Source organism: Brassica rapa, chromosome A03 (genome assembly GCF_000309985.2).
Source record: "Brassica rapa cultivar Chiifu-401-42 chromosome A03, CAAS_Brap_v3.01, whole genome shotgun sequence".
NCBI classification, from domain to species: Eukaryota; Viridiplantae; Streptophyta; class Magnoliopsida; order Brassicales; family Brassicaceae; genus Brassica; species Brassica rapa.
Genome location: NC_024797.2, coordinates 22,120,943 through 22,147,961, shown reverse-complemented (window position 1 = coordinate 22,147,961; position 27,019 = coordinate 22,120,943). Strand labels below are relative to the sequence as shown.

Sequence of the window (27,019 nt, the reverse complement as noted above, 5' to 3'; positions counted from 1 at the left end):
CGCCTTGGCCACGTGGAATACATGTCGCGCATGAAACTAGGCACTAACACGTAGGTCCCATGCGCAGTAGCCCGTAGTCCATTTGCTAAGCACAGTTTTTACGCGACGGCACGGCTCTCTCGTTTTCCGTACAGTTCCTCTAAACTTTCTTCTATTCGCCATTGAGGAAAATAAAATATCACATTCAAAAATATTATTCTTTACATCAACACAAACCTAAGATCACTCTTTCGAGTTGATTTTTTATTAGTATAATAAACAAATGCTATAATGGTAGATCATGTAGTCTTCATTTTTCAATTACATAGTGTAAGCTATGATGGGGAATATATAGTTGTGAGACAATAAGTTTCCGAAGATAAGATATAGTAAGACAATCGAGTTTCCATATTGTTTATTCAAGTGCTAGCCGGCTTAATGAAAAGCTAACTTAGATACTCTCTGAATCTGATCAGTGATCGATCACACTCTTTAACGAGTTACTACAAATCAAACACACAAAATGCATAATCAAAAGAAGCTGAAGACAAGTTTGTGTTTGCCCAAACAAGATATAATATTATTAGACACAACAATAAAGAAACAAAATCACAGCAAAATTTAAATCTTATCAAATATACAACGATAAGTAAACCAAAGCCAACTTAAACTCCACTCTTGGGATATTCCAAAAACTAGGAAACAAGAGGTAATTTTTATATTTGGAGGAAAAAATTTACAAGCAGTCATATATATTATATAATAAATCCCGTTTTCAACCCATTACGTAAAATAAAATATATATAAACCAAACATCATCAAACTTTACCTTATGTGTATAATATATATATATTATTTTTTTGTTAAGAAGAAGCTGTGAGAATTAAGGTAGGTAGAGACCATTCTGATCTTGATCAGACGACGCCCATTGACTTTGACTCCAGTATGCATGATCAACTGAACTAGTTAGATCAAAGAGTGTTTGATCTCCTCCTCCACTTCCCCAATCCAACGGTTCAAATCCCATATTCGGATCAACCTGAGCCGTTGGATCCCCAAACTGCTGCTGTACAGTATTATCTTCAAACTTCAGATGATCAGCCATAGACTGATGATTTACGGAAGTACCCCCGAACCCAAACGGTGTCGTTTCAACCATTGACGCCGCAGTAAAACCGCCGATCTCCGAGAAAGCTCCACCGTCCGATGAACCCTGTCCGAGCAACGTCGACCATTCAATCCCGTTTCCGTACTGTTTGAGATTAGGCATATCAGTGTCCATAACCCTCGGGGACGCAACCTTCGCGGCGGTAGCGGTGACGGTGACGGCGGTGGAGTTAGAGGCGGTAAGAGAAGAGCTCTCGCTGCTACTTGATTTCTCCTCCACGTTTTGAGTGGTTGGCTTGTCGGCGGAGGAAGGAGAAGACGGCTGAGGCTGCTTAGACTTCGACCGTTTGGCTTTCCGGCAACCACCTCCGACGGGGACGTTACGGAGAACGCCGCCTTTGGTCCAGTAACGACGGCAGTTTTTACAAAAGTGTCGAGGCTGAGAGAGGTTGTAATTGTTGTAGTAACAGAACTTTGTGTTAAGAGAGTTGCAACGAGGACACTTGAGAGACTGGTGATGGTTAAGGATATTGTTCTGATGCGTTCTCATCCTCCGATCTCCACCTCCTCCGCCGCCGCCGATACCTCCACCGTAAAACCTCCCTGTACTTCCTCCGCTGCCGCCGCCTCCGGTCATGGAGTAATCATGAATATCTTGCATTTCCAAGGGAGGATAAGGAAAACTCACAATCACGTAAGAGTTATAATTTGGGAGGTTTCAGTAGAGAGAGAGAGAGAGAGAAGTAGTAAGAAGCATGGGAAAGGACTTTTGAAACTCTGACACAACATATCTTTCATATGTCTGAACAGGCAGTTTCTGTCCAAATTTCGATTATACCCCCCATGTTATTTTGTATTTTCACAATCCCTTGGCTGTATTCAGAAGTTAGCTACAAATCCAAAATGAAAAGGCCCCATCAAATAGCACGTATATTAATAATATCTTTCGCATCGAAACATTTTTGTTATATTTCGGTGTAAGTTTTATTATTTATTCAAAATAGTCGCATCAAAGGTCCAATGATTGATGAATTAGTGCTTGTATATCTCTTATTTTCACATCAAATCTCAGCCCTTTTTTTCCTAAGAAAATGCTAATGTAATTCGTTTTGGAAATATATACTCTTGAGTCTTGAAATGTGATTAGTACAAGTTACACTATAACATATTGTACGTTAAATAGTTTGCTACGGTTTTGTTGGATACAAATTGTTTTTTTTTTGCTTAAATTTGTACAAATTTTATTGTTTCTAGGCCTTTTTGTTCTATAGAATGTATTACTTGTAACTTGTAAGAAATTTTCTTCTAACAAATTTTATAAGATAGTGTACTTAAACAAACGATGTGAGATAAAAGTCAATGTATTTTCCAGAATTTTAAAAATATATTTTTGTCTGTAAAACACTGATAGTAATTTCATTTGAAATATTAGTGTTACAAGGATTGATTAGTGACTTCCTATATGTTATTCGAATTGTTTTAATCTCTAGCTGCCATCCTGGTACAGAGTCTGAGACACAGTCACACATATATAGTCCACGTACGATATAAGTCGCACTGAACTACGTTCATACGTTCCTTGAAACCTACTAGAATAGTTCCTGATCTATACACAATTCAACATGAGTTATAATCTTGTTATAAGAGGGATTAAATATCGAATTTACTTTGCGTGTGAAACTGAAACATAACATAAATAGGTGTTTCCGCGAGAAGCTTCTTTTGGAATTTGAAATCCATGTAGAGCTATTGATGAATCACTTGCATTGTTTTCAGAGACTTTTGTATTGGGAATCTAGTGGAGGCAATGTAAAAAAGGTGAAATCCGTTGCTTCATCCACAAGAAAAGTAACATATAACTTATTGCGTCTAGATTTGTTGTTGCATGTTTAAGGTTTGAACAGTGAAATAAAATTAAAACGTTTGTATCCTTTTCAAATGTACACATATTTCAGTTTTGATTCTTGAATAGTGATTTAACAATTCACATATATAGTGATATAACAGGCCGACAGCTAATTAAATTGCTTCATAAAATGTTTTCGTTCTGACTTCAAAACCTTATTATCAATCGTTTTATTTCCACGATATAACCACCGAAGAATTAAGAGTTGATTTTGATTAATAGTTCTTTACTACAGCGATTATGAACCCAACATAATAATTGTTTACTACAGCGGTGAGTACATTTTTTTTTTTTTTTTGAACTGAGGCTTTCTATTAAAATGCATGAAAAGCAAACAAATACAGGCTTTTAAACCTTAGTGTTTTTCTAGTGAAATCCAAACACATAATTAGAGCCCAATAATAGACAAAAGGAAAGCCCAAGTAGAGGAATATGTTGTGACGCATGCAGTTGAGCGCCCCTGCTTCCGACGATCGGAGATAACGGAAATTGGTAATAAGAAAGGATATAGATGGATGAGTAATGATCAGATCGCGATACTACAGCCAGAGTTGGAGCATCGCTGAAGAGGAGGAGGGATTGGTGTCCCTAAAGCTGGAACATCGATTGCGCACAATTAGATCGAGTGAGCCGAGAAGTGATTGCGATGATCGGAAGCAACCTCGGTGGAGACGCGCATTTCTTTCAGACCAGAGGAGATAGATGGCGCACTGCCAGGCTAGGAGGATGAGCTTCTTGTGATTTTTTGGTAGAGTTAAGCCATTCATAAAGGGAAGAAGAGAAGCCCAGTCACGTGGGGGAGTAATTAGACATCTCGTCGCAGTCTGAGACCAGACTTCCCAGCTGTAACTACATTGAAAAAGAAGGTGGTCCCTTGATTCTGGTGCAGTGTTACAAAGTAAGCAGTTTGCGTCGACGTTGAGTACATTTATCAAAATCAAAAAAATAATGATATCGAAACCTATTCACCACTATTTTTGTATCAAAATCTTTTACTATCACGGTTTCGTCATCTATATAACTGTTTGGCAGTTTTACTACGGTATACTTTTATTTTATAGTTTTGTATTACTAATTAAACTCATCAATTCTTAATGTTAAATTCAACTTTTGCAGTCTATGTAAAAATAGTTATAGATTTGAATTTTTAAAAATTCTGGATTGATAAAATTATAATTCTTTTATATTACAATAAACTTAGGTCATTGGAAAAATGAATTTATTGGAATTTTTATATATTGTAGTTGAAATTTGTGAAATGTTATCTACATTTATTTCAAGAAAAATTCAAGCAGAGTATATAAGAAAATTAAGTGTAGAGATAATTAATCGGACATATAGGAAAAATAAAAAAATACAAAATATTAGAGATCATTAGAATTAGAAATGAACCAAATCATTAAATCATTCCTAAGTTTCATGTATCTTCTTATTTATGCATATATTTTATTGTTCACTACAAAAAAACGTGTCAGTAACAACGAAGATTTACGACGAAAATAGTTCTTCGTAAATTTACATGGTGTTTATATATATATATATGTCAACTTTTTTACAAACTGTTCAAGTTTTAGGATAATTGATTTTAATTTTTAGAAAACTTTTAAGTAGGTGTTTGATTCATCAATAACAGGTTTGCTGAAAGAAATAACTAGGCATACGGTTTTTGGACTTTTATTCTTTGTTTGGTTGGTTGCATAACAAATTTACCCTAATAATAGTGGGCCAAACTTTTATTTTTTCATATTGGGAACAATCTAGGCGTTTGATAAGGATAAGACGACACGTGGAGGGCTGAGAAAGCGAATAGATGATGCCCACATATATTGGATTGTCTACTTGTCGGCCACCCCGCTTTATCTGCTGATTTAAGAGCTCTCTGGCCTGTTCCAGTGGTTCTTATTATGCCACATCACTGTATTTCTATTAAGAGTAATAAACTATTTGGGTATGAGAATGTAGAAGTATGTGTACAAATCTGGTACGTCTAACTTGTAATCGCATTATATGTCTTTTTGTATAGTATCATTCATATCTTATAGCCGTTTACAGTCCATAGTTTAAAGTATTTGAGACTGGCCTTAACAAAATTGCGATTATATAAATCGACTTTTGGTTTATAAATTTAGGATTATTTTTGTTGAGAACCTCAGATATTTGGAAAAAAAAAATGTAACGGAGGATCGCTTTGTCAACCTAAATCGCTTTGTCAACCTAAATCGCTTATAATTTTATGGATTTGAGACTTTTTAGTATTAGTTCCACTAAACGTAAATACATAAACCAAAAACGCCGCACCGTCTTTATAATTTATGATTCCATATTCCGTATTTTAAATAGTCTCACGTTTAGGATTCCATAACTATATTTGCATTTTTCGAATTTACACCATAGGGTTTTATTTGCAACTGTGTAATTTCATGCCGACAATAATTAAAACTAAATATTTATACAAATCGAAGTATCGAACCATGAATAATTTAGCCGATGAAGAAATCTTTTTTTTTCGACGAAGAAATCATAAACGCTTCTAAAACAACAAAAATGTAACTTATAAAATCGTAAAGAGTTTATGATCAAGCTCAAAACATTTGTATATTACAAAAGCATAAGCAAACGCAAACCCAAATAGAATAATTAAAATCTTATGTTATATAAAACAATGTTAAATATTTTTAGCTTTTAAATTGCCACAAATATTTAACATCAAAACGTGAAAGTAATATAATGATAGATAATTCCCAACTAGTTTAAGCTGTATTTGCATAGTATACTCAAGTCATATTGGAGGATAAACTGAATCTCGTTCAGGTAACTTATTCTTACTCTTGGAGAAAATGTGAACCTACTGAAATATATAATCGTCGCTCACAGTACGACAATTTGAACATTTTTTTTGTCAACAACTCATTTTATTAAATCAAGTTTGATATATGATATCAACGTTCGTAGAACACTTTCATCTGATTCTATTTGATTCGTGTGAAAAAGAAAATGTGTTGTCTTATAACTATTTTGTTAAGAAATCTATACACTAATTGCGGCTCTTGAGAATGTGGATAAGAATAATCAACTCAAAACCAAGATCTAACTAGACTTTAACCGACACTTCTGTGGGGATAAATTTTTTTATTTCATCAATGTATAATTTTAATATTATTGCATATATTTTCACGATTTATATTTTACTGTTATATATTGTGTAATTTTATAATTTTATTGATTATGTTTCTTATTAGAGATTATTAATATATAAATATTTGTTTTTGTATATTTTACATTGTTATTAATTATTATTACATACTAATATGTTTTTGAGTTCCGTATACTAAATTCATAATATGAAATAATCAAATAGAAAATCTAATTCAAAATATTTTTAATTTTCATGATTCATAAATAAATAATATATAGTTATAGATATAAAAGTTTAACCTATATAAAAAATTTATTTTTTTTATAAAATTATTACATAATTTATGAATTTTAATCCTTTGAAATGGTGAATGATATTTTATTTAGTTATTAAACGATTTTTTTAAATATGTTTATTTGTTATTCTTTGGTAAGTCTACTTGACTTTGATTCTCTATCAACTAAAAATTTGGAAAAATATTTAATATAATTTTTATATTTAATTTATATCTTACTTCTGTTTTAATATAATATAGACTATGATTATAAAATCTATAAAAATAGCATAGAATTTTATTTTTGTTTAATACTAAAATTTTAGTTAACATTAATTTATAATAGTATATATAATCACGAAATTAATCAATGCATTAATTTTAAAAGAAAAAAATAAATTTTTAGTAAGCTTTTATTAGATTTTTTTCTCAACAGTAAATTTTAAATTTACAATTAAAATTGATTTATTATTAATATTCTTATAATTATTAAGATATTTTATAATTATTATATATTTAATAGATTAATTTGATAATCATATAGATGTAATTGATGAAATGGATCTAATATGACTTTTATAGTAAATAAAAATTGTATTTTTCTTTTAATAGAAGATATATAAATAAAATGAGCGGATTCCATTGGAAAAACAGATCAATCTCCCAAATTTTCTATAATATTCACCAGATAGAAGAGTCGATCCAGATTTGAATTGTCGAAACCTGTGTCTCTCCACCGTATCTCCGACTTTGAAGGTACCTTTAATTGAAATCTCATGGTTTCATATCGTGAACAGTTTGATGATATACGAATATTTTCAGAAAATTGTGAAATTGACCAGTATTCTAGTGGAAAGAGCAAATAGGACCACTGAAGTGGGTAAGCAAATGTCGGGTGCAAAATGCAAACTGCAAACACGACAATAGTGACATGTAATCCAGTGGTCATCACTCAAATGTCACGTATGCTGTTAGTTTTGTTACTATTGGCGATATCGATGCAGGACAAATACAGTGGTGAGCAATAGATAACAATGACCTATATTGATCTATAGTGTTTGTTTTGTTATTATCAAAGACAGCGATGAGCAATAGCAGTGAACTATATGTTATACTGTTAATTTGTTTGAGTGTAAATAACATAAAATGTCGGTCTAGATCATATAAATAACATAAAATGTCGGTCACTAGATCATAGTCTCTTTGTTAGTTGATCGTTACTTTTGATAACCAACAAAAATTGTAATCCTTAAATTATCTAATTGTTTGATTGTTTTTTTAAAAATGTATAATGAACCAACGAATGCACAGCGACCATGAAGTCTAACGTTATCGTCGAATATACATCGTCAAAACAACAATATCAAAACAAAAACATTTGATCGTATTATGCCGATGTATACTGTCCCCCACAAGTCATTGAAGAAAAATGGCCAAAACGCGCAGTCTAACATGAGTTGGTATTATGCGCGTGTTTTTTTTTTTTTGTTAAAGTAGTTGGTATTGTGTTATTATTATACAAATTCATATGCTAACTGAAGAAAATTATGTGACGTGAAATTAATCCAACAATACAAAATTCGTATCTTTAAAATCAATTAAAAAAATAAAACTGTCAACTGATCAAAATTCAAATGCATCACTAATTAAGCAAAGATAGTGTCCTTTATATGCAAAACTTGTCTTCATGTGTTTTCTGTCTAATCAAATTATTTATTTTAAAATCCTTCTCAGTGACGACTGATTCACTTTAATATTTAACTGCAGATCCATCACAAACTTATAACAGGAAAAACCGATATAAATCATAATTATTGTTAAAAGAAGAAGATATAAATCATAATTTGTTGCATCCTACTGAAAATCGTTCATTTTAAACCGATTTAGACCTGGAAGTTTCTAGAGTTTGTTATATTGACGGAGCTTGGAAAGAGGAAGACATATTTACGGGACAAGGTTAGTTTTGCAGAAAGAGTGGATCGACTGATGTCATGATGGGGGCAATGAATCTTCGTAGAAGTTTGTCATCCTTGCATGCTGAGTTTGAAGCACTAATCTGGGCAATGGAATGCATGAAGACCCTCCAATTTTCTGACGTAGTGTTTGCAACGGATTGTTCTCAGCTGGTAAAGATGGTATCGACACCTGATGAATGGCCTGCTTTCTCTACACATATAGAAGAATTCAATCGCAGTAAGACTTTCTTCCCTCACTTCCGGATCAGACATATCCTTAGAGCACAAAATACCTTGGCGGACAAGCTTGCACGCGGTGCGAGGAGTTCTCCTTCAGCTTTGCTTTATGTCGATTCAATCCCACCGGTTTGGCTTGCTAGATCGGTTGGAGTTTCTAGTTAGTTTTTAGTTGATGTTGTCAAAAAAAAAAAAATTGGCAACCTGAAGAGAACACTTGGTTACCAAAAACAGAAAAAAAAAACAAAGAACAAAGAAAATTAACTATGGTAAAATGCTTGCCCTAGATGTGTATATATAAGCTAGTCACCTCTGAACAAAATCGTTTTAATGTCTGCATTGAATAATGATTTGAAAAATTCAGTGGTCTAATTAACTGACATAATTTTTTGTCGTTGAAGAAAAATAAATACTAAATACCAATTGGATCTTGACAAAAAAATACCAATTGGATCACCGAGTTTTTTCAAAATAAGATCGTTGCATCGGTGTCATGAATGAACATTGTTCATCACACATGCGTTCTATTTAGCAAAAAAAAAAAACACATGCGTTTTTACATGAGGTGGCTATACTAATCACAAACATTATTATTGAATCCATAATACTCATGCTAGTTTCGGATACTATACATATGCGTAGTGGCGTAATGCGTTAAGCATAATGCACGATTATGCATGTGCACAGTGCAAACACATTCACGCACCTAACTATTTTCAATCTCGAATGTTTGAAGAATCTATTGAGATTGATTGGAATTCTTGTTATGGATAATATGTTTAGCGTTGAAAGCTATAGAAAATGTCTTAAAAAGGCGAAAAAATCTGATAAAACTATGAAAAAACGGAAATATCAACAAAATACTATTTTTGTGAATTGATACAGTACACTCCAATACATATGACGTGTTGGCTAAACGACGGGACGTGTCAGTGAGTTGAGTGGGTTAGGTCACCATCGAGATCTCGATTCTCAAGGTCCAGTCGTCGGCGGTCGGTTGAGATTGAAACGTCTTCTAAAGGCCCATGGACCCCAACTCGTTACACTATCATCACATCTGTCACGTGAATACTGGGCCCACAAGGCCCATCTCCCGTCACCGTCTCACAGCTCTTATATTTCACACTTCCATTTATTATACATAACACACACGTATTAACAGTCTGACATACATACGAATACAGACAGTATAAGTTTTTTTTTTTCTTGAACAACCAAATAAACAGTATAAGTATATATGTGGGTGTGTGTGTATGTGTGTATTGGCTGGATAATGGATCGTGATATGTTTGATTTGAATAAGATTTATAGAATTTCTTTCAAATATGAAAGTTCTTACAATCATTTGTTTTTGATGGAAACTTTATAGCTATGATTCGTTACATTCAAATAGAAATTGTAATTAACCTTTCAGAACTTCAAAAAGTTTATCTATTTTTTTTATAAAAAAATTGATTTCTAACTTAAAAATCAATTGGCGATAATTGCATTGGTCTAAATTTTTTATATGTTATTCATATGTATATGAGATATTTTCTTCAACATATTTAACGAATCATTTAAGTTTGATATCAGGAAAAAAGTTTATGAAAATGTCTTTTTTTTATCAACAATCACAAACACTAAACATCATGCATTGTGTTGGCTAATCTCTCTAGAGTGTTGGTCTCCCTTTGATAATGAAATGAGTTGATGACAAGTGAAACGAGATTTAAATTTTTTTCACGTCACGTAATATCAATGGGCTTTACTTAAAAGCCTCACAAGGCCTAACTCAGACGACGACATGTTACCCAATATGAAAATGATGATTCTTAAAAGGCGTCGTAAGGCCCAACGTAAGCGACTACAATTTTACCCCAATTTTCACGATTCTTTATGGTCAACAAATATATTCACGATTCTATGGATTGTTTATTCTTTTTAGAAGAGCTTTGTGAATGAAAAGAATGTGTTTTCTTTTTTTGAGAAAGGGCATATGAAAAGAATGTGTTGATACTTGATAGTAAAAAATGGATTGGTCACTATTCATGTCACATTTGTTATTTGAAAAATCAGTTTGAAAATTTAAATATATTTTTAGTTCCGTTTAACTTAACATTTTTGCACAAAACAAAAAAAAAACTTAAATATTTATACCACTAAAAAAAACCCATAAAAAAACTAGAAAACTTTGTAATCAAATGTGTTCATGAAAATAATTAAGACTTCTAATATTCGTAGATTTAGGGGAGGTTTGGGCGGTTGCACTAACCACCTTCTCTACCGAGTCGACTATGAACCGTCCTATAAAATCTACGTTTTGACGATCCTCTTTTAATCATATTAAAAAAGATTTATATAAACATTTTTCTCTTAATCTTGTATCATTATTTGATTCTTTTCTTGTATCTGAAACTCCGATTTTAATATAAAAAACATTAACAAATCTTTAACCAAATTACTAGACTAAACTGGTTTCCACAATCAAATGTTATCTAAAAGATCCGAAAGATAGATAAACAGAGAGAAGAGTAGTCAGTCAACTATAGTTTTCTTTTGCTTCAGCATCAAATAAGTCTCACATATCTATATGATATCAAGCACAATTATAAAGTCTTAAGGTTTTTCAAATTTTCTAAAAATACTAAAAAAAAAGAAAAAGGTGATAAGTATGACTAACGAGAGTTTCAGTAACTCAGATGAACAGAAAAGGGGACTTCTTCCTCAAGCAAACATGGAGAAAAGGTGAGCTCATGAGAGAAGGAAGAAGACAAAATATGAATACTTTCTGTTAACATTAACGTGTGACCAAATGAGTCACTATATACACTTGAGCTGTTTAGCTAACCGGAACAAACCGGATGTAATATATACAATAGACTAAACCAAATGTAATTCAATTTCTATATATAAACCAATATTCCCCCTCAAGATGGAGCGAAGATATTGATGAACTCCATCTTGCTTAAGATATGTCGGAAGGGACTCGGATATAAGGGTTTAGTCAGAATGTCGGCCAGCTGGTTCTCTGAACGAACATGAAGCGTCTTGATCATGCCTGAGACAACACGTTCACGAACTACATGACAATCACGTTCAACGTGTTTTGTCCGTTCATGGAATACGGCATTGTTCGCAATATGGATGGCTGCGGTGTTGTCACAATAGAGAGGAGCAGGGCCAAGACTAGTAATCCAGAGATCTTCAAGGAGATTACGAAACCATATCATTTCGCGCACAGCTTCAGACATGGCACGATACTCGGATTCCGCAGATGAACATGAGACTGTGTCCTGTTTGTTTGACTTCCAAGTAATGAGTGCAGAGCCAACAAAGATACACAGACCTGAAATGCTGCGACGAGAATCGGGACAAGAACTCCAAGAGGCGTCAGCAAATGCAGAGAGACGCAGATCAGAACTGGCAGAGTAGAAAAGTCCTTGACCAACTGTTCCTTTGAGATAGTGAAGAACCTTGTAGGCTGCGTGGAGATGAGGAACACGGGGAAGCGCAGTGAACTGACATAACCGATGAACTGCAAACGTGATGTCAGGTCGGGTAAATGTCAAGTAAAGGAGCTTCCCAATCAGCCGACGATACACTTCAGGGTTTTCCAAGGGATCACCATCTTCAAAAGAAAGCTTGACACTAGGATCCATAGGAATAGAGGCTGGCTTGCAACCTAGGAGACCCGTTTCTGTTAGAAGATCCAAAATGTACTTCCTTTGACACAGAGTAATCCCAGCAGAGGAACGAGCTATTTCGAGCCCCAAGAAGTAACGAAGTGTTCCCAAATCTCTGAGTTTGAAAGAAGCTTCAAGAGCTTTCTTCAACAATTCAGTGGCATGATCACAACTACTGGTGATTATTATGTCGTCCACGTAGACTAATACAGCCATATAAACGTTGCCGGAGTGTTTGATGAAGAGAGTATGATCGCCAGAGGAAGTTTTGAAACCCAACTGATGTAAAGATGCAGAAAATTTCAGAAACCACTGACGGGAGGCTTGTTTAAGTCCGTAAAGGGATTTCTTGAGTTTACAAACTGCATTTGGTGGGAAAGATTCCCCCTGTCTTGGAGAGTAGCCAGGTGGGAGAGTCATGTATATCTCCTCTTCTAAGTCTCCATTGAGGAAGGCATTAGAGATGTCGAGTTGGGTGAGAGACCAACCCTTTGCAGCTGCAACAGCAATGAGAAGTTTCACAGTGGCTAGCTTAGCCACAGGGGAAAAGGTCTCAACATAATCCAAGCCTTCTTGTTGAGTGTAGCCTTTAGCGACGAGACGTGCTTTATATCTTTCAAGAGTACCATCGGCATTGAGTTTGATCTTGTAAACCCACTTACACCCTACTGCCTTCTTGCCTGCAGGAAGAGAACACACAATCCAAGTGCGATTATCTTCAAGAGCAGTAATCTCAATGCCCATTGCATCACACCACTCTTTAAGTTTGCAAGCTTGTGCGTAGGAAGAGGGTTCAGGGATGCTATTTAATGCATTGATGAAGATCATATACGGATCAGAGAGAGCATCATAAGACAGAACATGAGAGATAGGATGTTCTGTTGACAACACGACAGAGGAGCAGTGATAATCCTGAAGATGACGCGGTGGTTTGGAAACCCGTTTTGTTGGAACAGATACCTCACGAGGAATCACCGGAGGAGTAGAACAAGAAGCAGGTGCTGATGATTCTGTAGGTACAGAGAGCCGCGGAAAGAAATCCGTATAACCAGTAGGTAGAGACGGTTTGAGATAAGGAAACAATGTCTCATGAAATACCACATTTCGTGAAATAAGAACATTGTTGTTCTCCAGATCAAGAAGTTTATAACCCTTGTAGCCCGAAGGATAACCGAGGAATACACACGCACGGGCTCTGTCCTGAAATTTGTGGCGTTGTTTAGGAGAAGTGCTTGCATAACAGAGGCATCCAAATGTCTTGAGGTGAGAGTAATCAGGAACCTTGTTAGTAAGCATCTCATATGGAGTCTTGTTGGAAATGACTTGAGAGGGCGTTCGATTAATGAGAAAGACTGAAGTGAGAACGCAGTCTCCCCATAAGCTCAATGGAACACCTGATTGAAACATCAGTGCCCGAGCAACATTAAGAATGTGTTGGTGCTTTCTTTCAACGACAGAGTTCTGCTGAGGAGTTTCCGCACAAGAATGATATGAGATGATGCCTTTGGCTTTGTATAAAGCATCAAAACGTAATTCAGGTGCGTTGTCCGAACGTACTGATTTAACCCGCGCAGAATACTGGGTCTCAACCATTTGAATGAAGTCTGGAAATACTGTAAGAACGTCACTTTTCAATCTGAGAAGATAGACCCAAGTGACTCTCGTATGATCATCGACTATGGTGAGGAAGTAACGGTAACCTTCTGAAGTTTGCTCGGAGAAGGGACCCCAGACGTCAATATGAAGTAAGTCAAAAGGATGAGCACGTAGCTTGGGATTTAAGGTATATGAAAGCTTCTTTTGTTTAGCACGATGACAAATATCACAATGCAAAGATCCTTTATTCTTAGCTTTCGAAAATCCAAGTACATCACTGAGAAGTTCAAGTCGTTTAAAAGAAGTATGACCAAACCGTTGATGCCAAACAGCGGCATCAACAACAGCATTTGAATGAAAAAGAGAAGCGTCCAAAACTGGAGATCCTGCAGCTTCAAGATCCAGAACATACAAGTTTGCGGTCCTTCTACCTCTGCCAATCATCGACCCCCTGGAAGGATCCTGTATTTCAAACAATCCAGAGTCAAAGATCACACGAGCACCAAGATCTGAAGTTAAGCAGCTGATACTCATCAGATTCAAACGGAATTCTGGAATAAAGAGAACATTCTCCAAGGTCAGACTTTTAGTAAGCACGATCTTCCCTACTCCACCAACTTTAATGGAGGAACCATTAGGAAGATTCACAAGGGGATGTACAGATGTGTCAAGAAGAGTAAAGGAGCTACGATCATGAGAAACGTGATGAGTAGCACCAGAATCAATGATCCACGTTTGTTGATCAGTAACGCAGTTAGCAAAGCTCAAAAGACCAACAAAACGAAATGTGGAAGATGAGAATGAAATACCAGACGGGTCATGCTGTTGGACTGCAGATACAGAAGCTGATTCAAAAGTTTGGAGCTGAGAGCTGAAGTAAGCAATGAAGTTCTGTATCTGATCCTTGTTCAGTTGACCAACGAGATTATCCAAGCCAGAGACAGGAGAAGGCTGAGCGGAGACACTGGCTGCTACTGCAGTGGATTTGGATTTATCATAGGTTGGTTTCCCTTTCTTCCAACCAACAGGGTAACCATGTAACTTGTAGCAACGGTCGATAACATGACCAGTGTTGCCACAGTGAGAACAGATGGCGCTTGATTTCTTGTGAAATGCATTCAAAACTCCAGCCTGTGAGTTGTTGAGGTCACTAGGAGGGGCTGTGCTAGCAGACGAGGTCAGTGCAGAGGACTGAGTAGTGTCGTGACTAACATGGAATGCAGTAGGAGCAATCACAGAGTTGAACTGGCGCTGACTGTCATCTTGATCAAGGATGTTGCAAATCTCAGCAAGATCAGGTAAGGGCTTCTTCATAATGATTTGACTGCGAATGATAGAGTACTTCTCATTCAAGCCAGATAAGAACTTTATGATGCGGCCCCTCTCGACCTTCGCCCTAGCAGAACGCTGACTGACACAGTTAAAAGTGTTACAGCACAAACACATCTCAGAGGGTTCAGCACCATCAAGGTTGTCCCATAAGGTTTTGAGGGTTGTGTAGTAACCAGAAAGATCCATAGAACCTTGACGAAGGTCTTGAATCTGTTGTATCAGCTGAAAGGTGCGAGGTAAGTTGGTCTTGTGAAAACGATTGTGCAAGTCATCCCAAATCTCAGTGGCATCATCAAATGATAAGATACTACCGTAGATCTGCTTAGTAACAGAGTTAAGTAACCAGGACTTTACCATGCTGTTACAGCGAGACCAGATGCGTAGCAAAGGATTAGCCAAATCAGGACGAGGCAGAGAGCCATCGACAAAGGCAATCTTGTTCTTCGCATCAAGGGCGATCTTCATGGCAGAACACCATTGAGTGTAGTTAGATCCATCGAGCTGTACGGAAACAATCTGCAAGCCTGGATGGTCGGCGTGATGGAGAAACAGCGGAGAGTGAACGTTGTCAGGGTTCATCACGGCGGCGAGAGCAAACGAATCTCCGAGATTTGGAGCTACAACGGCTTCCTGAGGAGAAGCGGAGCTACCAGGGAGAGGATTCGAGCTACCAGCACGTGTAAAACGACCGGAACGGCGACTGCGACGGAGATTAACCACCATCGGAACAAGAACGACGATCCAAAACGAAAACCCAGAAGACAGAGGACGAGCGAACCAAACCGAAGGTGAGAAAACCTAAAACGGAGCTCGATCGAACCGAAAACGAAAGGAGAAAACGATGTTGAGCTGTGCTCAACGCTCTGATACCATTTCAGTAACTCAGATGAACAGAAAAGGGGACTTCTTCCTCAAGCAAACATGGAGAAAAGGTGAGCTCATGAGAGAAGGAAGAAGACAAAATATGAATACTTTCTGTTAACATTAACGTGTGACCAAATGAGTCACTATATACACTTGAGCTGTTTAGCTAACCGGAACAAACCGGATGTAATATATACAATAGACTAAACCAAATGTAATTCAATTTCTATATATAAACCAATAGAGAGTGCGACATCTACAGCGATTCCGCCGCAACACTCCGAGCATCACCAGCCACCACCAATTCCAATCAACTCTCCACCACCAGCTACGGTCAGTACTCACTACTCTCTCTCTCTCACTTACTTGCACGATCTGTATAATAAACTCCGGTTCTATTGCAGATGAGCGTCGCCGCGAACAGCAACGGTGTAGCGTTCGATGAAACCGTCGAAGAACCACCTTGTTTCAAGTAATTTCGATTGCATTATCGTGAATAACCTTTTAATTGAAAACCTAAAATCGATTGTTTAGGTATCTGGATAGCAAAGAGTATGCTGATAAGTACAAAAAGTACGAATCTGAGTTCAAGCAGTGGATCCTCGCCAAGCATTTCTATCCCAATGCAGGTTCGGTTCGTCTCAATTGCCTTCCTTTACATGAAAAGTTTTGATCTTTCAAGTCTTGTTTTGTTTTCTTTCTTAGTGAATTTGTACGAGGGGAGAGCGACAATTGGTGGTGAAACCATTCTGTCTAGCAAGTAAGCATCAATAGATGTACAATTGTGTTTTTTTTAGTTATGGATAATATCTTTGGGGTTTAATTGGCTATAAAACTTTCAGGTGGCCTTGCACTCGTTTCTATGCAGACCCGTGTGTTTCATTTGCACAACAAGAGAGTGTAGAGATTGGTTTAGTTCCCAATGGAGCTATTGTCTCTGAGAAGAAGAGTTGTTGATGTAGTAGTAGGCAAGTAACAATGTTTGTTTTGCTTCATTTGACCAAGAATGTGATACCATTGTTGTTAACTATATTATATACATATGTATGCAAGCTATCACTAGTGTAGTAGTAGTAGTAGTAGTCACATTACATATAATGGTTAATCATAGTATTACTTACTGACTTAGCAACACCAAGAACATGAAACTTTTTTTGTTTGTTTACCTACCAAAGAAAGTGTTGGTTCGGCTCGAAGCCTCTCCTCTGAGATGATGATGATTCAGATTACGGTCATTGATGCTGCCGCCATCCACATTTCTCACCGGTATCAGCATTTCCGCCATGAGCAATTGAAAAGAAGAGACTTTCTCCTTCAGCTGCGAGTTCTCTTGCAGGATCTGGTGGTTGCTCTCCAGCAAGTTGATGACTTTCTCGGACAAGTTATGGTTCAAGATCATGAGCTGTTCCACTTGTTGCTGCAGCTCTTCTATCTGCTTCTTCTTCCGCATACGCGACCTTCTCGCTGATTCTCGGTTTGAGACCATTCTTTTCGCCCTTCTCTCGTCTGGAACCAGACCCTCGTAAACGTGTTCTCCGTTTGGGTCTAAGTGAAAGCGGTTGTTGCTTCGTGTTGATAAGTTTGGTGACTGCGATGGGACAAGGAAGTTAGCGTTTGGTAGGAATGTCGAGTTGAAGTGATCGTCTTGTGGCGGCATTCCTTCGAATATATCGAAACAATGGTGAGAGCGATGGACACTAGAAGACTCCATGTATTGTTTTGGATATGCTATCATCAAAAATTGATGCAGGAATCAGAAACACCAATAGAGAGAGAGAGAGAGAGAGAGAGAGAGAGAGAGAGAGAGAGTGGATGGAGAGATAGTCTAAACAATAGATGAGAAATAAGAAATATAAAGATTAGTGTAGGCTTATAATTTAAGGTGTTGAATGCTATTTAATGACTAATTAACTTGCATGAAGACAATTGTATTTACATTTGTTGTGGATTTCTTTTTTAGCTTTAGAAACTCTGCTCCACTAACTAAACTATTACTAGTGATACTTTTTGACAAAATCTCATTTATGTCAACATCTCTGTCAATGTTTGATAACTTCTTATGGGTTCTTGTTTCTTAAGATAAGTTTTATTTTTACGTCCTTTTAATCTTTATTTACCAAGGGTTTACCATAGATAAAGAAGTTCATTTTCGAATGGTGACACTTTCTCCGTTTTTTTCTAACAATGTCATATATATATGAAGCTTTCTTGTGAATTCTTTTGTGTTTCAATTCATTTTATCTGTTATGTTTCGCTTTTGTTCTTTGCAAATATTTAATATCTCATTACGTGTGGATCTGACATGTTAGTGTGTAATACATTGTTTGTGTCATCAGTATTTTACCAATAGGACTTCACGGTGAAGTTGGTCGGTGGATACTAACTTGCACGTACTTGGCTGTTTTCACTGACGATTCTAATTTTTCAAATCTATTCGTCAATTTAGAAAATCCTAGGACTCTTATAATTTCTTTAAAAGCATACAAAAAGAAAATGGTAAACGATTCAAGTTGATGTACCACTAGCGTAAATTAATCAAAGTGGCGTACCTACTTGAACAGAGATAATGCGAGTTTTGTTAAGTTAATGATTTTATCCCATTTTCGTAACACAATATAGAAGAAAAGAATGCCGATAGTAAACACGTGACTATAAAGTCAAAGATGTTAATTAATGCATTGTTTCCAGACCGAGATTAAGTGGATAAACTTGAATTTCAAGGTTAATTAAAGCAGAAACCAGAGAGAGAATGATGCTTAACAGCTTTCAAAGTGTGTATCAAAATGTACGTTAGCGTTACGGAGAGGCAATGTCTTGTTTCCAGAAACGGACAGTGATACTCTTTTCTGCAAGTTTCGTCTGAAACCATTGAAGCTCTATCAAGGTCGCAGTCAGGATCGTTGAATACAGAGCACAGAATATTCTAAAAGTTTATGATATTAAGTTCTTAGTATATAAACTTTTATCTGCAGTGCAAGTTAATATATGAAAATATGCAAGTTTTGTAAGAAATTCTCATATATTTTATAAAAATTTGCAAATATAAGCAATGTATTTTCTTAGACCAAACACAACACAAGTCAGCTTATCATGTTATTAATCACAAACAAAGTCAACATCATCTTCTTCTACAGTAAACCCTAATTTTTCAGGGGTATTCAAAACCGGCTCTGCTCAGTCTCATCTGAAGGCAACTCAAAACGACAAACCGGACACGTGTTCCTAATCCCAAGCCATGGAACAATACATTCACCATGGTACTTGTGTCTACAAGGCAACTCTGCAACCTCATTCCCAACACTCATCTCTTCTCTGCATACCGCGCAACACATTGCATCACCATCGTTCTCCTCCGTAACATCCTCTTTGGTCAAAGGAGAGACTTTGAGATTCTTTATGAATGATTTGGAAGCTGGAGGCTTACCAAGACCAGATGAGATCTCAGCCTCAAACAACATCTCATACTCCGTCGTATGAAGATAATCCTCATCGTCTTCTTGTTGATCAATATCGCCACCAATGTATAACTCCATGTTGCTTTCTGCGTCGTCTAGGTTAAACTCGAGACTACGAGAGTTCAACAAAACTTCCCACCCTAGATACCCTCTCCTCTCACCTATTGCTAAATCTTCTTGAGAGATTGTAGCAGAGACGGAGACTGAAACAGAGTTGTTATCATCACCTTCTGCTGAAACCTCCCTCTCATCACCATCATCAACTTCTTCCCACTCGAACTCCTCCTCATTGTCTTCCAAATTAAGCGAATCCCAACAAAGAGGGATTGTCACACTATCATCCTCATCCTCATCATCATCATCATCATCATCATCATCATCATCATTCACATACTCATCTTCTTCATTCAAATCAACTCCCCAGATCTCCTTCTCTGGATCATCTTCTTCAACATCAGAATCAAAACCAGATTCAACAGTAACTATAACATCACCAGAATCCATTCCTAAGTATCTAATCCCATCAAACAAATCGTCTTCATCATCATCATCATCACAATCAACAAAGCCTCTACCGGATCCTAACCCTAACCCGAAATCAAGTCCCAAACTACCCCCGCGCATGTCGCGATCTCCCTCTACCACACCGAAACCAGAATCTGAACCCGCACTCTCGTAATCGCCACCAAGCGGGCTTACCTGAGATTGCTCAACGCGCTGGTGGAACAAATCCATGACGAAGCTTCGCCTCTCGAGCAGATCAAGACCTACGGCGGCCGAGACGTCGAGTTCGGATTGAGAGACGTAGAGATCGACGTCGTCGTCGGATTGGACCCAGTGAGGAAGCGAATCGAGGATCTGGGAGAGCGATTGGTGGTGTTGACGGCGTTGGTGGAGGTTACGGTTAAAATGGTTCAAAACGGCATCGTTTGCGTCGTGGATCTGAAGGTAAGACATCTCCGCCATTTCTTCCGCCTTCTCTCTCTCTCGCTTTCTCCTCTCGTTGTTTTAGAATGAGCAACCTTTTCGCTATTTATTTTTTAAAAAAATTGTGTAATAAAGACTTTGACTATATATTGGGCCGTACTTTAACGGGCCTTTATATCGCTACGCTGTAAAACTTTGACTGTATTGGGCCGTACTTCTATCTGTATGTACTAATTCTTGTTTCTACCAATACTCACATCAAACATTTAATACTCAAACTTGGGTTGTTGCATTAATAATCAAATACCAAAAAATCGTTCCTGAGGTGCTCAGGATTTTCGTTCTTCTTTTGTGAATAAAAATATTATAATTTTTTTTCCCCTTGACTACATAAACTGTTAAGTCAATGATATCAATACATATTGATCTTCTCACACCAACCTTGCGCAGCAAACAACGGTCACCACTCACCAGGAGCCATTAGATTGAAATTCCTGAAGCGCTACCATTGCTTCCTTTGCTCTCTGTTGAATATTTCTAGACCGATGTCTAATTCAATTGCAATGCTACAAGAAGAAGAGGTCCCGGACCTTGTGGTCGGGTGGTAAGAGAAATACTTGGATGCAAACACGTTTTAGGTTCGATCCATCTGTCGCGCGAAACTAAATCACCCATTATTCTAGATTCTCACGTAGATATCGATCCTTCCTATCAGTCCATTTAAATATCCGGAGAAAAAATCTATCTATGGGCCATATTTTTAGTTGAAGATTAGTTTGAGCTCTTACATAGGTTTATGATACTCCATGTTAATTCAAAAGAAAAAAAAAACTATAGAAGAGAGTTGCGATAGAATTTTAAATTTTGACCTTTTACAATATAGAAGTAAATTACTCGTAAACTGATTAAAATCAGATTCAGATTTTTAATAATGTTGTCTTTGATATTGTGCAACGCGTACATATATGTATGTACAACTAAATTATCAGCTTGTATGTTTTTTTTTTCTGACATCAATTTTGGCCATTTTATTAATTAAATTTGAAATGGTTTAGATAACCATATCGAAATAGCATAACCAAAAAAAAAACGATTTATGATCAGATGTAGAACTTCTAGCTAGAGCTTGTATGTTATTGTTTTAGATGGATCGAAATATTATCCTATGTACTCATGTGTTTTAGCTCTTGGCGTCCCTGTTATAAGTTATTTATGGCCGGTTCTCCCAGTCGGGCATAACTGTTTCTTTTGGAGCTTATACTCTTTGCCATTGAAATCCAATTTCAAAAAGTATTTGGTTAACTGAGTTCCGGAGTTATACTTGAAAAGTTTTCTATGTTCCGTAGTTCTTTGCAGGCTTTTGTGTGTTTTCCACTGAAAGTAATATTATGTTACGCAACTCCACTCGACAGCATTTGGATAATTGTGCGACTGAAATTATGCACCTCACCACCTACCTATGCAACATATATACACGTGACGGTAATCTCTTCTGTTACTAAGTAAGAACTAAAGTCGAAAATACAAAAAATTATAACTATGACATGCAAAATGAAATTTGAGATGCAAAAAGGTGATATTCTAGATCATTTCCTTGATATCGAATGGTCAAGTAATTTTGAAAGAATTACAAATTTCGTCCAATTTTTCTATGGCGACTGGACTGGCATATTTTTAATATACTAAGATAAGAACTGCACGTGTCGAGAAAAGAGAGACTAAAATAATTCTACTTTTTTTTGTTCTACCTATAGGGCAGAGAGCATCATCGTCTCAATAAGAAGAAAAATGTTACTATTTCTGAAGAAATAGTTACTAGAAACCCTTCTGCTAGACTAATTACAATTGTGCTCATTCACAGAGAATAGCATTTGTGATATGTCACCTACTTGGAGGTGCATACCACGTGATTTATATGTCCTCTTTTATTGATTACTACGAAGTATGAAGATATCAATCATTTTTCCAACCACGTATTTATTAAAAATATTCGTGTCATTTTAATAAAATACATTGTTCCTACTCCCATTTGTAAACAATATTATGAGTGTTTTCCTCGTATTTATATTCAAAATTATTGTAATTTAAAATTCAAACTATACAGATGGAGTATAATTTATATAAGTATGCATACCATTTTATATTTATTTATAATTGTATTCACATCAAACTATATAAAAGAGGAAAGCAAAATTAACAGAAAGCTTACAATTTTGCGTTCGTTGTATTCCTTTACAACAGAATGTCATAACGCTAACTTTAGAACACTCTTATAATATTAGGTTGTTAACTAGCATTTACTTAACATCAATATCAACTATTTCTAGAAAAGGACACTCCTAACTAAAATGTCGTAAACCATAAAATAATAGTGATAAAAATAATATGATACTAATGTCAAGCTTAAGCCAACACGCCATTAAATTAAATGTTTCTAATTAGTAACCATAAAACTTTTAAGGTTCCATACAATAATATTTTACCTATAAATGTACATATATTATGTTGAACATGTTCTCCATCTCATTGCAATACAATTTCCTCATAATCTATCCTCAAATCAAATTCGAAAGATATCTGTTCTTCTCTTCTACGTACTCTATTGTTATGGCTTCGTCACTTCTGACATGTCCCACAATGATCCCCACCACCGGTTTCACTGTAGTTGTCCGATCAGGCTTACCTTTTAGATCTTCCTTGCCCTCTCTACGCCTGAATCGTCCGTACAACAAGTCATCCTTGTCTATCTCATGTTGCTCCCCAGTGTCTAAAATGGGGGGTACTAGTGCGAGTGACCTCAAATGTAACGGCCTTGGCCCGATGAACCTTATCAAATACTTTAACTCAAACCTTTTCGTTCAAAAAGCTCTTATTAAAACTCAAACTGTCTTACATAAAACCGAACTCAACTAAAAACTGAATGTCGAATAAAACTTAAGAAGAAATGGCTGAAAGAAAAGAATCCAAAATGAAAGACTCGAGAAAACACTTGCACCATACGGACATCTACTCCCGCTCCCTCTCGGCCATACCTGTAAAAAGAGGGGTGAGTACACAATACTCAGTGAGGGCAGGTTCTAGGAACCCACGAACTCAGCTCAGGAAGAGCAAACAATCACAAGTCATGAGCTAATAAGATCTATTACACAGAATCCCATACTACCCGACATGAACTAAAGACCCTACAATGCATATCCTTTTCATCTTTTCCTCTTTTCCTCTTTTCCTCTTTTCCTCAGTGGGTAGCCCCCCACTAGGCTTCTACCCCATATTCATGTGGATTCGCCACATCTCCTATGGGTGCTTCCATATTCATGTGGATTCGCCACATCTCCTATGGATACCTAGCGTGGACTACTTACCCCACCTACAAACCTTAGACTCTCTATATGATCCCTTATTCGTACTTATTCTTACATCTTTCACTTATCATTCACAACACATCTCATCATCTTATCATCATTTCTTGACCACCCTACATGCCTATGTTCTTATCACTTCAACATGTACTACCGTCTAAACAAGATCAATCACATAACATATCACACATACACACAAGATCTAGATCTGATTAACAAAGGACTAAGTCCCATTGATTACTCAACATGAGACAAGTTCACAGCAAGTCCTCACCTTAGCTTTTGCAGAAGTGGGTCTAGATCTAGGTTTGGGAAACAGTCACTTCTCGAGATCTGGTTAGAGAATTGGATTCACACAAGAGAGAGAGGGGTTTAGGATCTGTCATTTCCAATGACTTAGAACTAGAGATCTTAGGTTTACCTTTAGGGTTCAGATCTCAGTTGCTTGCACGAAACTGAATCAAGGAGGCGACGGCTAGGGGCTCGGTCGCGGCGGCTAGGGCTTCGCGGGCGGCTGGCGGCTGGCTTCGCCGGAGGTGGAGCGGCGGCGGCTTGAGGCGGAGGCGGGGTTCTGCTCGGGCAGGGCTTCGCTTGCTGTCTCTCTTGTGGCTGAACCCTAGGGAAACTTCTCCTTTTATAAGCAATGGGAGGGGTTATGTCTAGGGTTTCTTCTTCTTGGGCCTCCTGCACTTGAGTTCCCTTTTGGGCCGGGCCCGGGATGTTACAATTCTCCCCCACTAGAAAAGGATTCGTCCCCGAATTCTGGACCTCCTCCTGGTCCCGCTCCGCGTTTCCAAGGATCTCGGGGTAGTTAGCCCTCAAGTGCGACTCATGTTCCCACACATCCTCGTGGATTCCATCCCTCTCCCATCGTACAAGAACCATCTTTTCCTTTCGTCCCCGGTTATTTACTTCCTTTTCCTCCATAATCTTTATGGGTTTGCTAACCAAGGTCAAGTTACGTTGCGCATCCTTAGGCGGGTGCGGCAAGATCAGCTCAGGCTCTCTTATGACCTTCCGTAGCACGGAGATGTGAAACACGTCATGGAAATCTGATAGTTCCGGCGGTAGTACCAGACGATACGCGACTGCACCGATCCTCTCCTTTATCACGTATGGACCCATGTACCTGGGTCTCAGCTTTTTCAACTTTCGGTTTGGGTCATTCCCTCGAAAAGTTCTCATTTTCAAGTACACCTCATCCCCTACCGCAAACTCTAGTCTCTTCCGGTGTTTGTCGGCGTAACTCTTCTGGCGGTCGTGAGCCGTTTTCAATCTGTCTCTGAGGAGTTCTACTTGCTTGATCGTTTCTCCAACTAGTTCGGGGGTCATATCTCGTTTCTCCCCCACTTCGGTCCAACATAAGGGGGTCCTACAGGGTCGCCCATACAATGCTTCGTACGGGGACATTTCGATGCTCGCATGGTAGCTGTTGTTATAAGAGAACTCCACCAACGGTAGATATTCGCTCCATTTACCCCCCCATTCCAAAACACTCGCCCTCAACATATCCTCGAGTGTCTGGATGGTCCTCTCGGACTGTCCATCCGTCTGTGGATGATACGCGGTGCTAAGGCGAACCTTGGTTCCCAATGCTCTTTGAAATGCCTGCCAGAAAGTTGAAGTAAACTTCGGATCCCGGTCAGATACTATGCTCACCGGTACCCCATGTAACTTCACTATGACGTTCAGATACTCGCGTGCTAAGTCCTCCGTCTTATCGGTGGTTCGTATAGGTAGAAAATGAGCCGTCTTTGTCAGGCGGTCTACTATCACCCATATAGCGTCCTTGTTTTTCGTGGTCCGCGGTAGCCCTGTGACGAAATCCATTGTCACCATATCCCATTTCCATTGTGGTAAGGGTAACTCCTGCAACAGTCCGCCTGGAACTCCGCGCTCCGCCTTAACCAGCTGACAGGTCTGACACCGGGCTATCCACAAAGCGACATCTCTCTTCATTCCTTCCCAGTGGTAGTACCGCTTCAGATCTTGGTACATTTTTGTCCGTCCCGGGTGAATTGCGAATCGTGATTGATGAGCTTGTGCCAGTAGTTCGTCCCTCAAGTTCCCTCCCTGTGGTACGCACACTCGGCCTTTAAACAGGATGGTACCATTCCCAGCCGTACGGTACCCGCTCACCTCCTTGTCGACCATCTTTTGGAGTGTGGAGTCCGTTTCCTGGGCCTTACTGATTCGACTCAGCAGGTCGGCTTGTTCCACAACCTCTAACCCGGCGCCCTCTTCGTTCACGGTCGTCGCACAGAGGTGCAGTTTTGATAAGGCTGTGGCAAGTTCCTGAGTTTCCCTTGCTCCGGAGATGTCTGATTTCCTTCGGCTTAAGGCATCTGCCACCAGGTTTGCCTTCCCGGGGTGATAATCGATGACCAGATCGTAATCTGCTAGTAGTTCCATCCACCTGCGCTGCCGTAGGTTCAGATCTCCTTGAGTGAACACATATTTCAAACTCTGGTGGTCCGTGAAAATTTGTACCTTCTCCCCATATAAGTACGATCTCCAGATTTTTAATGCGAATACCACTGCCGCTAGCTCTAAATCATGTGTCGGGTAATTAGACTCATGTTTCCGCAGTTGTCTGGACGCGTAGGCGATCACTTTTCCTTCCTGCATGAGTACGCACCCCACTCCGATCCCGGAGGCGTCGGTGTAGACCACAAATGGCACCCCTGGTCTAGGTAGGACCAGTACTGGGGCTCTAGTCAGCATGTCCTTTAGTTGTTTGAATCCCTCCTCGCACGCCTCTGTCCATTCGAACCTAACCTCCTTGCCCGTAAGGCGGGTGAGTGGCCTGGCTATTGTGGCGAACCCTAAAACATACTTGCGGTAGTATCCCGCCAACCCGAGGAAACTTCGTACTTCTGTTGCGTTACTTGGTGTTGGCCATTTCGTGATCGCGGTGATCTTCTCGGGGTCCACCGCTATCCCTGCTTCGGAGATCACATGACCCAGAAACCCAATCTTACGTTGCCAGAAACTACACTTGCTAAGCTTAGCATATAACCCATGCTCCCTTAACTTGTCCAGTACGATACCCAAATGGCGTCTGTGGTCCTCCCGGCTCTTGGAGTAAATTAAGATATCGTCGATGAAGACAATCACACACTGGTCCAGATAATCTCTGAAAATATCATTCATTAGCCCCATGAATGCTGCCGGCGCGTTCGTCAGTCCAAAGGGCATTACTACGAATTCGTAGTGTCCGTACCGGG

The 27,019-nt window shown here is 38.1% G+C and overlaps 4 protein-coding genes and 1 long non-coding RNA gene across 5 annotated transcripts; 1 reads left to right on the top strand and 4 right to left on the bottom strand.

Moving 5' to 3' along the window:
- Window positions 1–414: 414 nt before the first annotated feature.
- Window positions 415–1,966, bottom strand: LOC103860544 (dof zinc finger protein DOF5.4). Its single transcript, XM_009138154.3, has one exon. The coding sequence runs from the start codon at window positions 1,745–1,747 to the stop codon at window positions 863–865; it is 885 nt and encodes a 294-aa protein (XP_009136402.1). The 5' UTR covers window positions 1,748–1,966; the 3' UTR covers window positions 415–862.
- Window positions 1,967–5,372: 3,406 nt separating this feature from the next.
- LOC117132451 lies at window positions 5,373–11,246 on the bottom strand. Its single transcript, XR_004456018.1, has 2 exons — window positions 8,651–11,246; window positions 5,373–8,568 (listed from the first exon to the last, which is right to left on the bottom strand). It is a non-coding gene; the product is annotated as an uncharacterized LOC117132451 (long non-coding RNA).
- A 5,190-nt stretch (window positions 11,247–16,436) lies between these two features.
- On the top strand, window positions 16,437–17,171 carry LOC103861113. The gene is made up of 4 exons (XM_033286509.1): window positions 16,437–16,523; window positions 16,586–16,680; window positions 16,757–16,811; window positions 16,894–17,171. The coding sequence occupies exons 1-4, from the start codon at window positions 16,456–16,458 to the stop codon at window positions 17,006–17,008; spliced, it is 333 nt and encodes a 110-aa protein (XP_033142400.1). The 5' UTR covers window positions 16,437–16,455; the 3' UTR covers window positions 17,009–17,171.
- LOC103860543 (basic leucine zipper 43) lies at window positions 17,069–19,000 on the bottom strand. Its single transcript, XM_009138153.3, has one exon. The coding sequence runs from the start codon at window positions 17,784–17,786 to the stop codon at window positions 17,214–17,216; it is 573 nt and encodes a 190-aa protein (XP_009136401.1). The 5' UTR covers window positions 17,787–19,000; the 3' UTR covers window positions 17,069–17,213.
- Window positions 19,001–19,051: 51 nt separating this feature from the next.
- LOC103860540 lies at window positions 19,052–21,483 on the bottom strand. Its single transcript, XM_009138152.3, has one exon. The coding sequence runs from the start codon at window positions 20,470–20,472 to the stop codon at window positions 19,210–19,212; it is 1,263 nt and encodes a 420-aa protein (XP_009136400.2). The 5' UTR covers window positions 20,473–21,483; the 3' UTR covers window positions 19,052–19,209.
- Window positions 21,484–27,019: the final 5,536 nt, after the last annotated feature.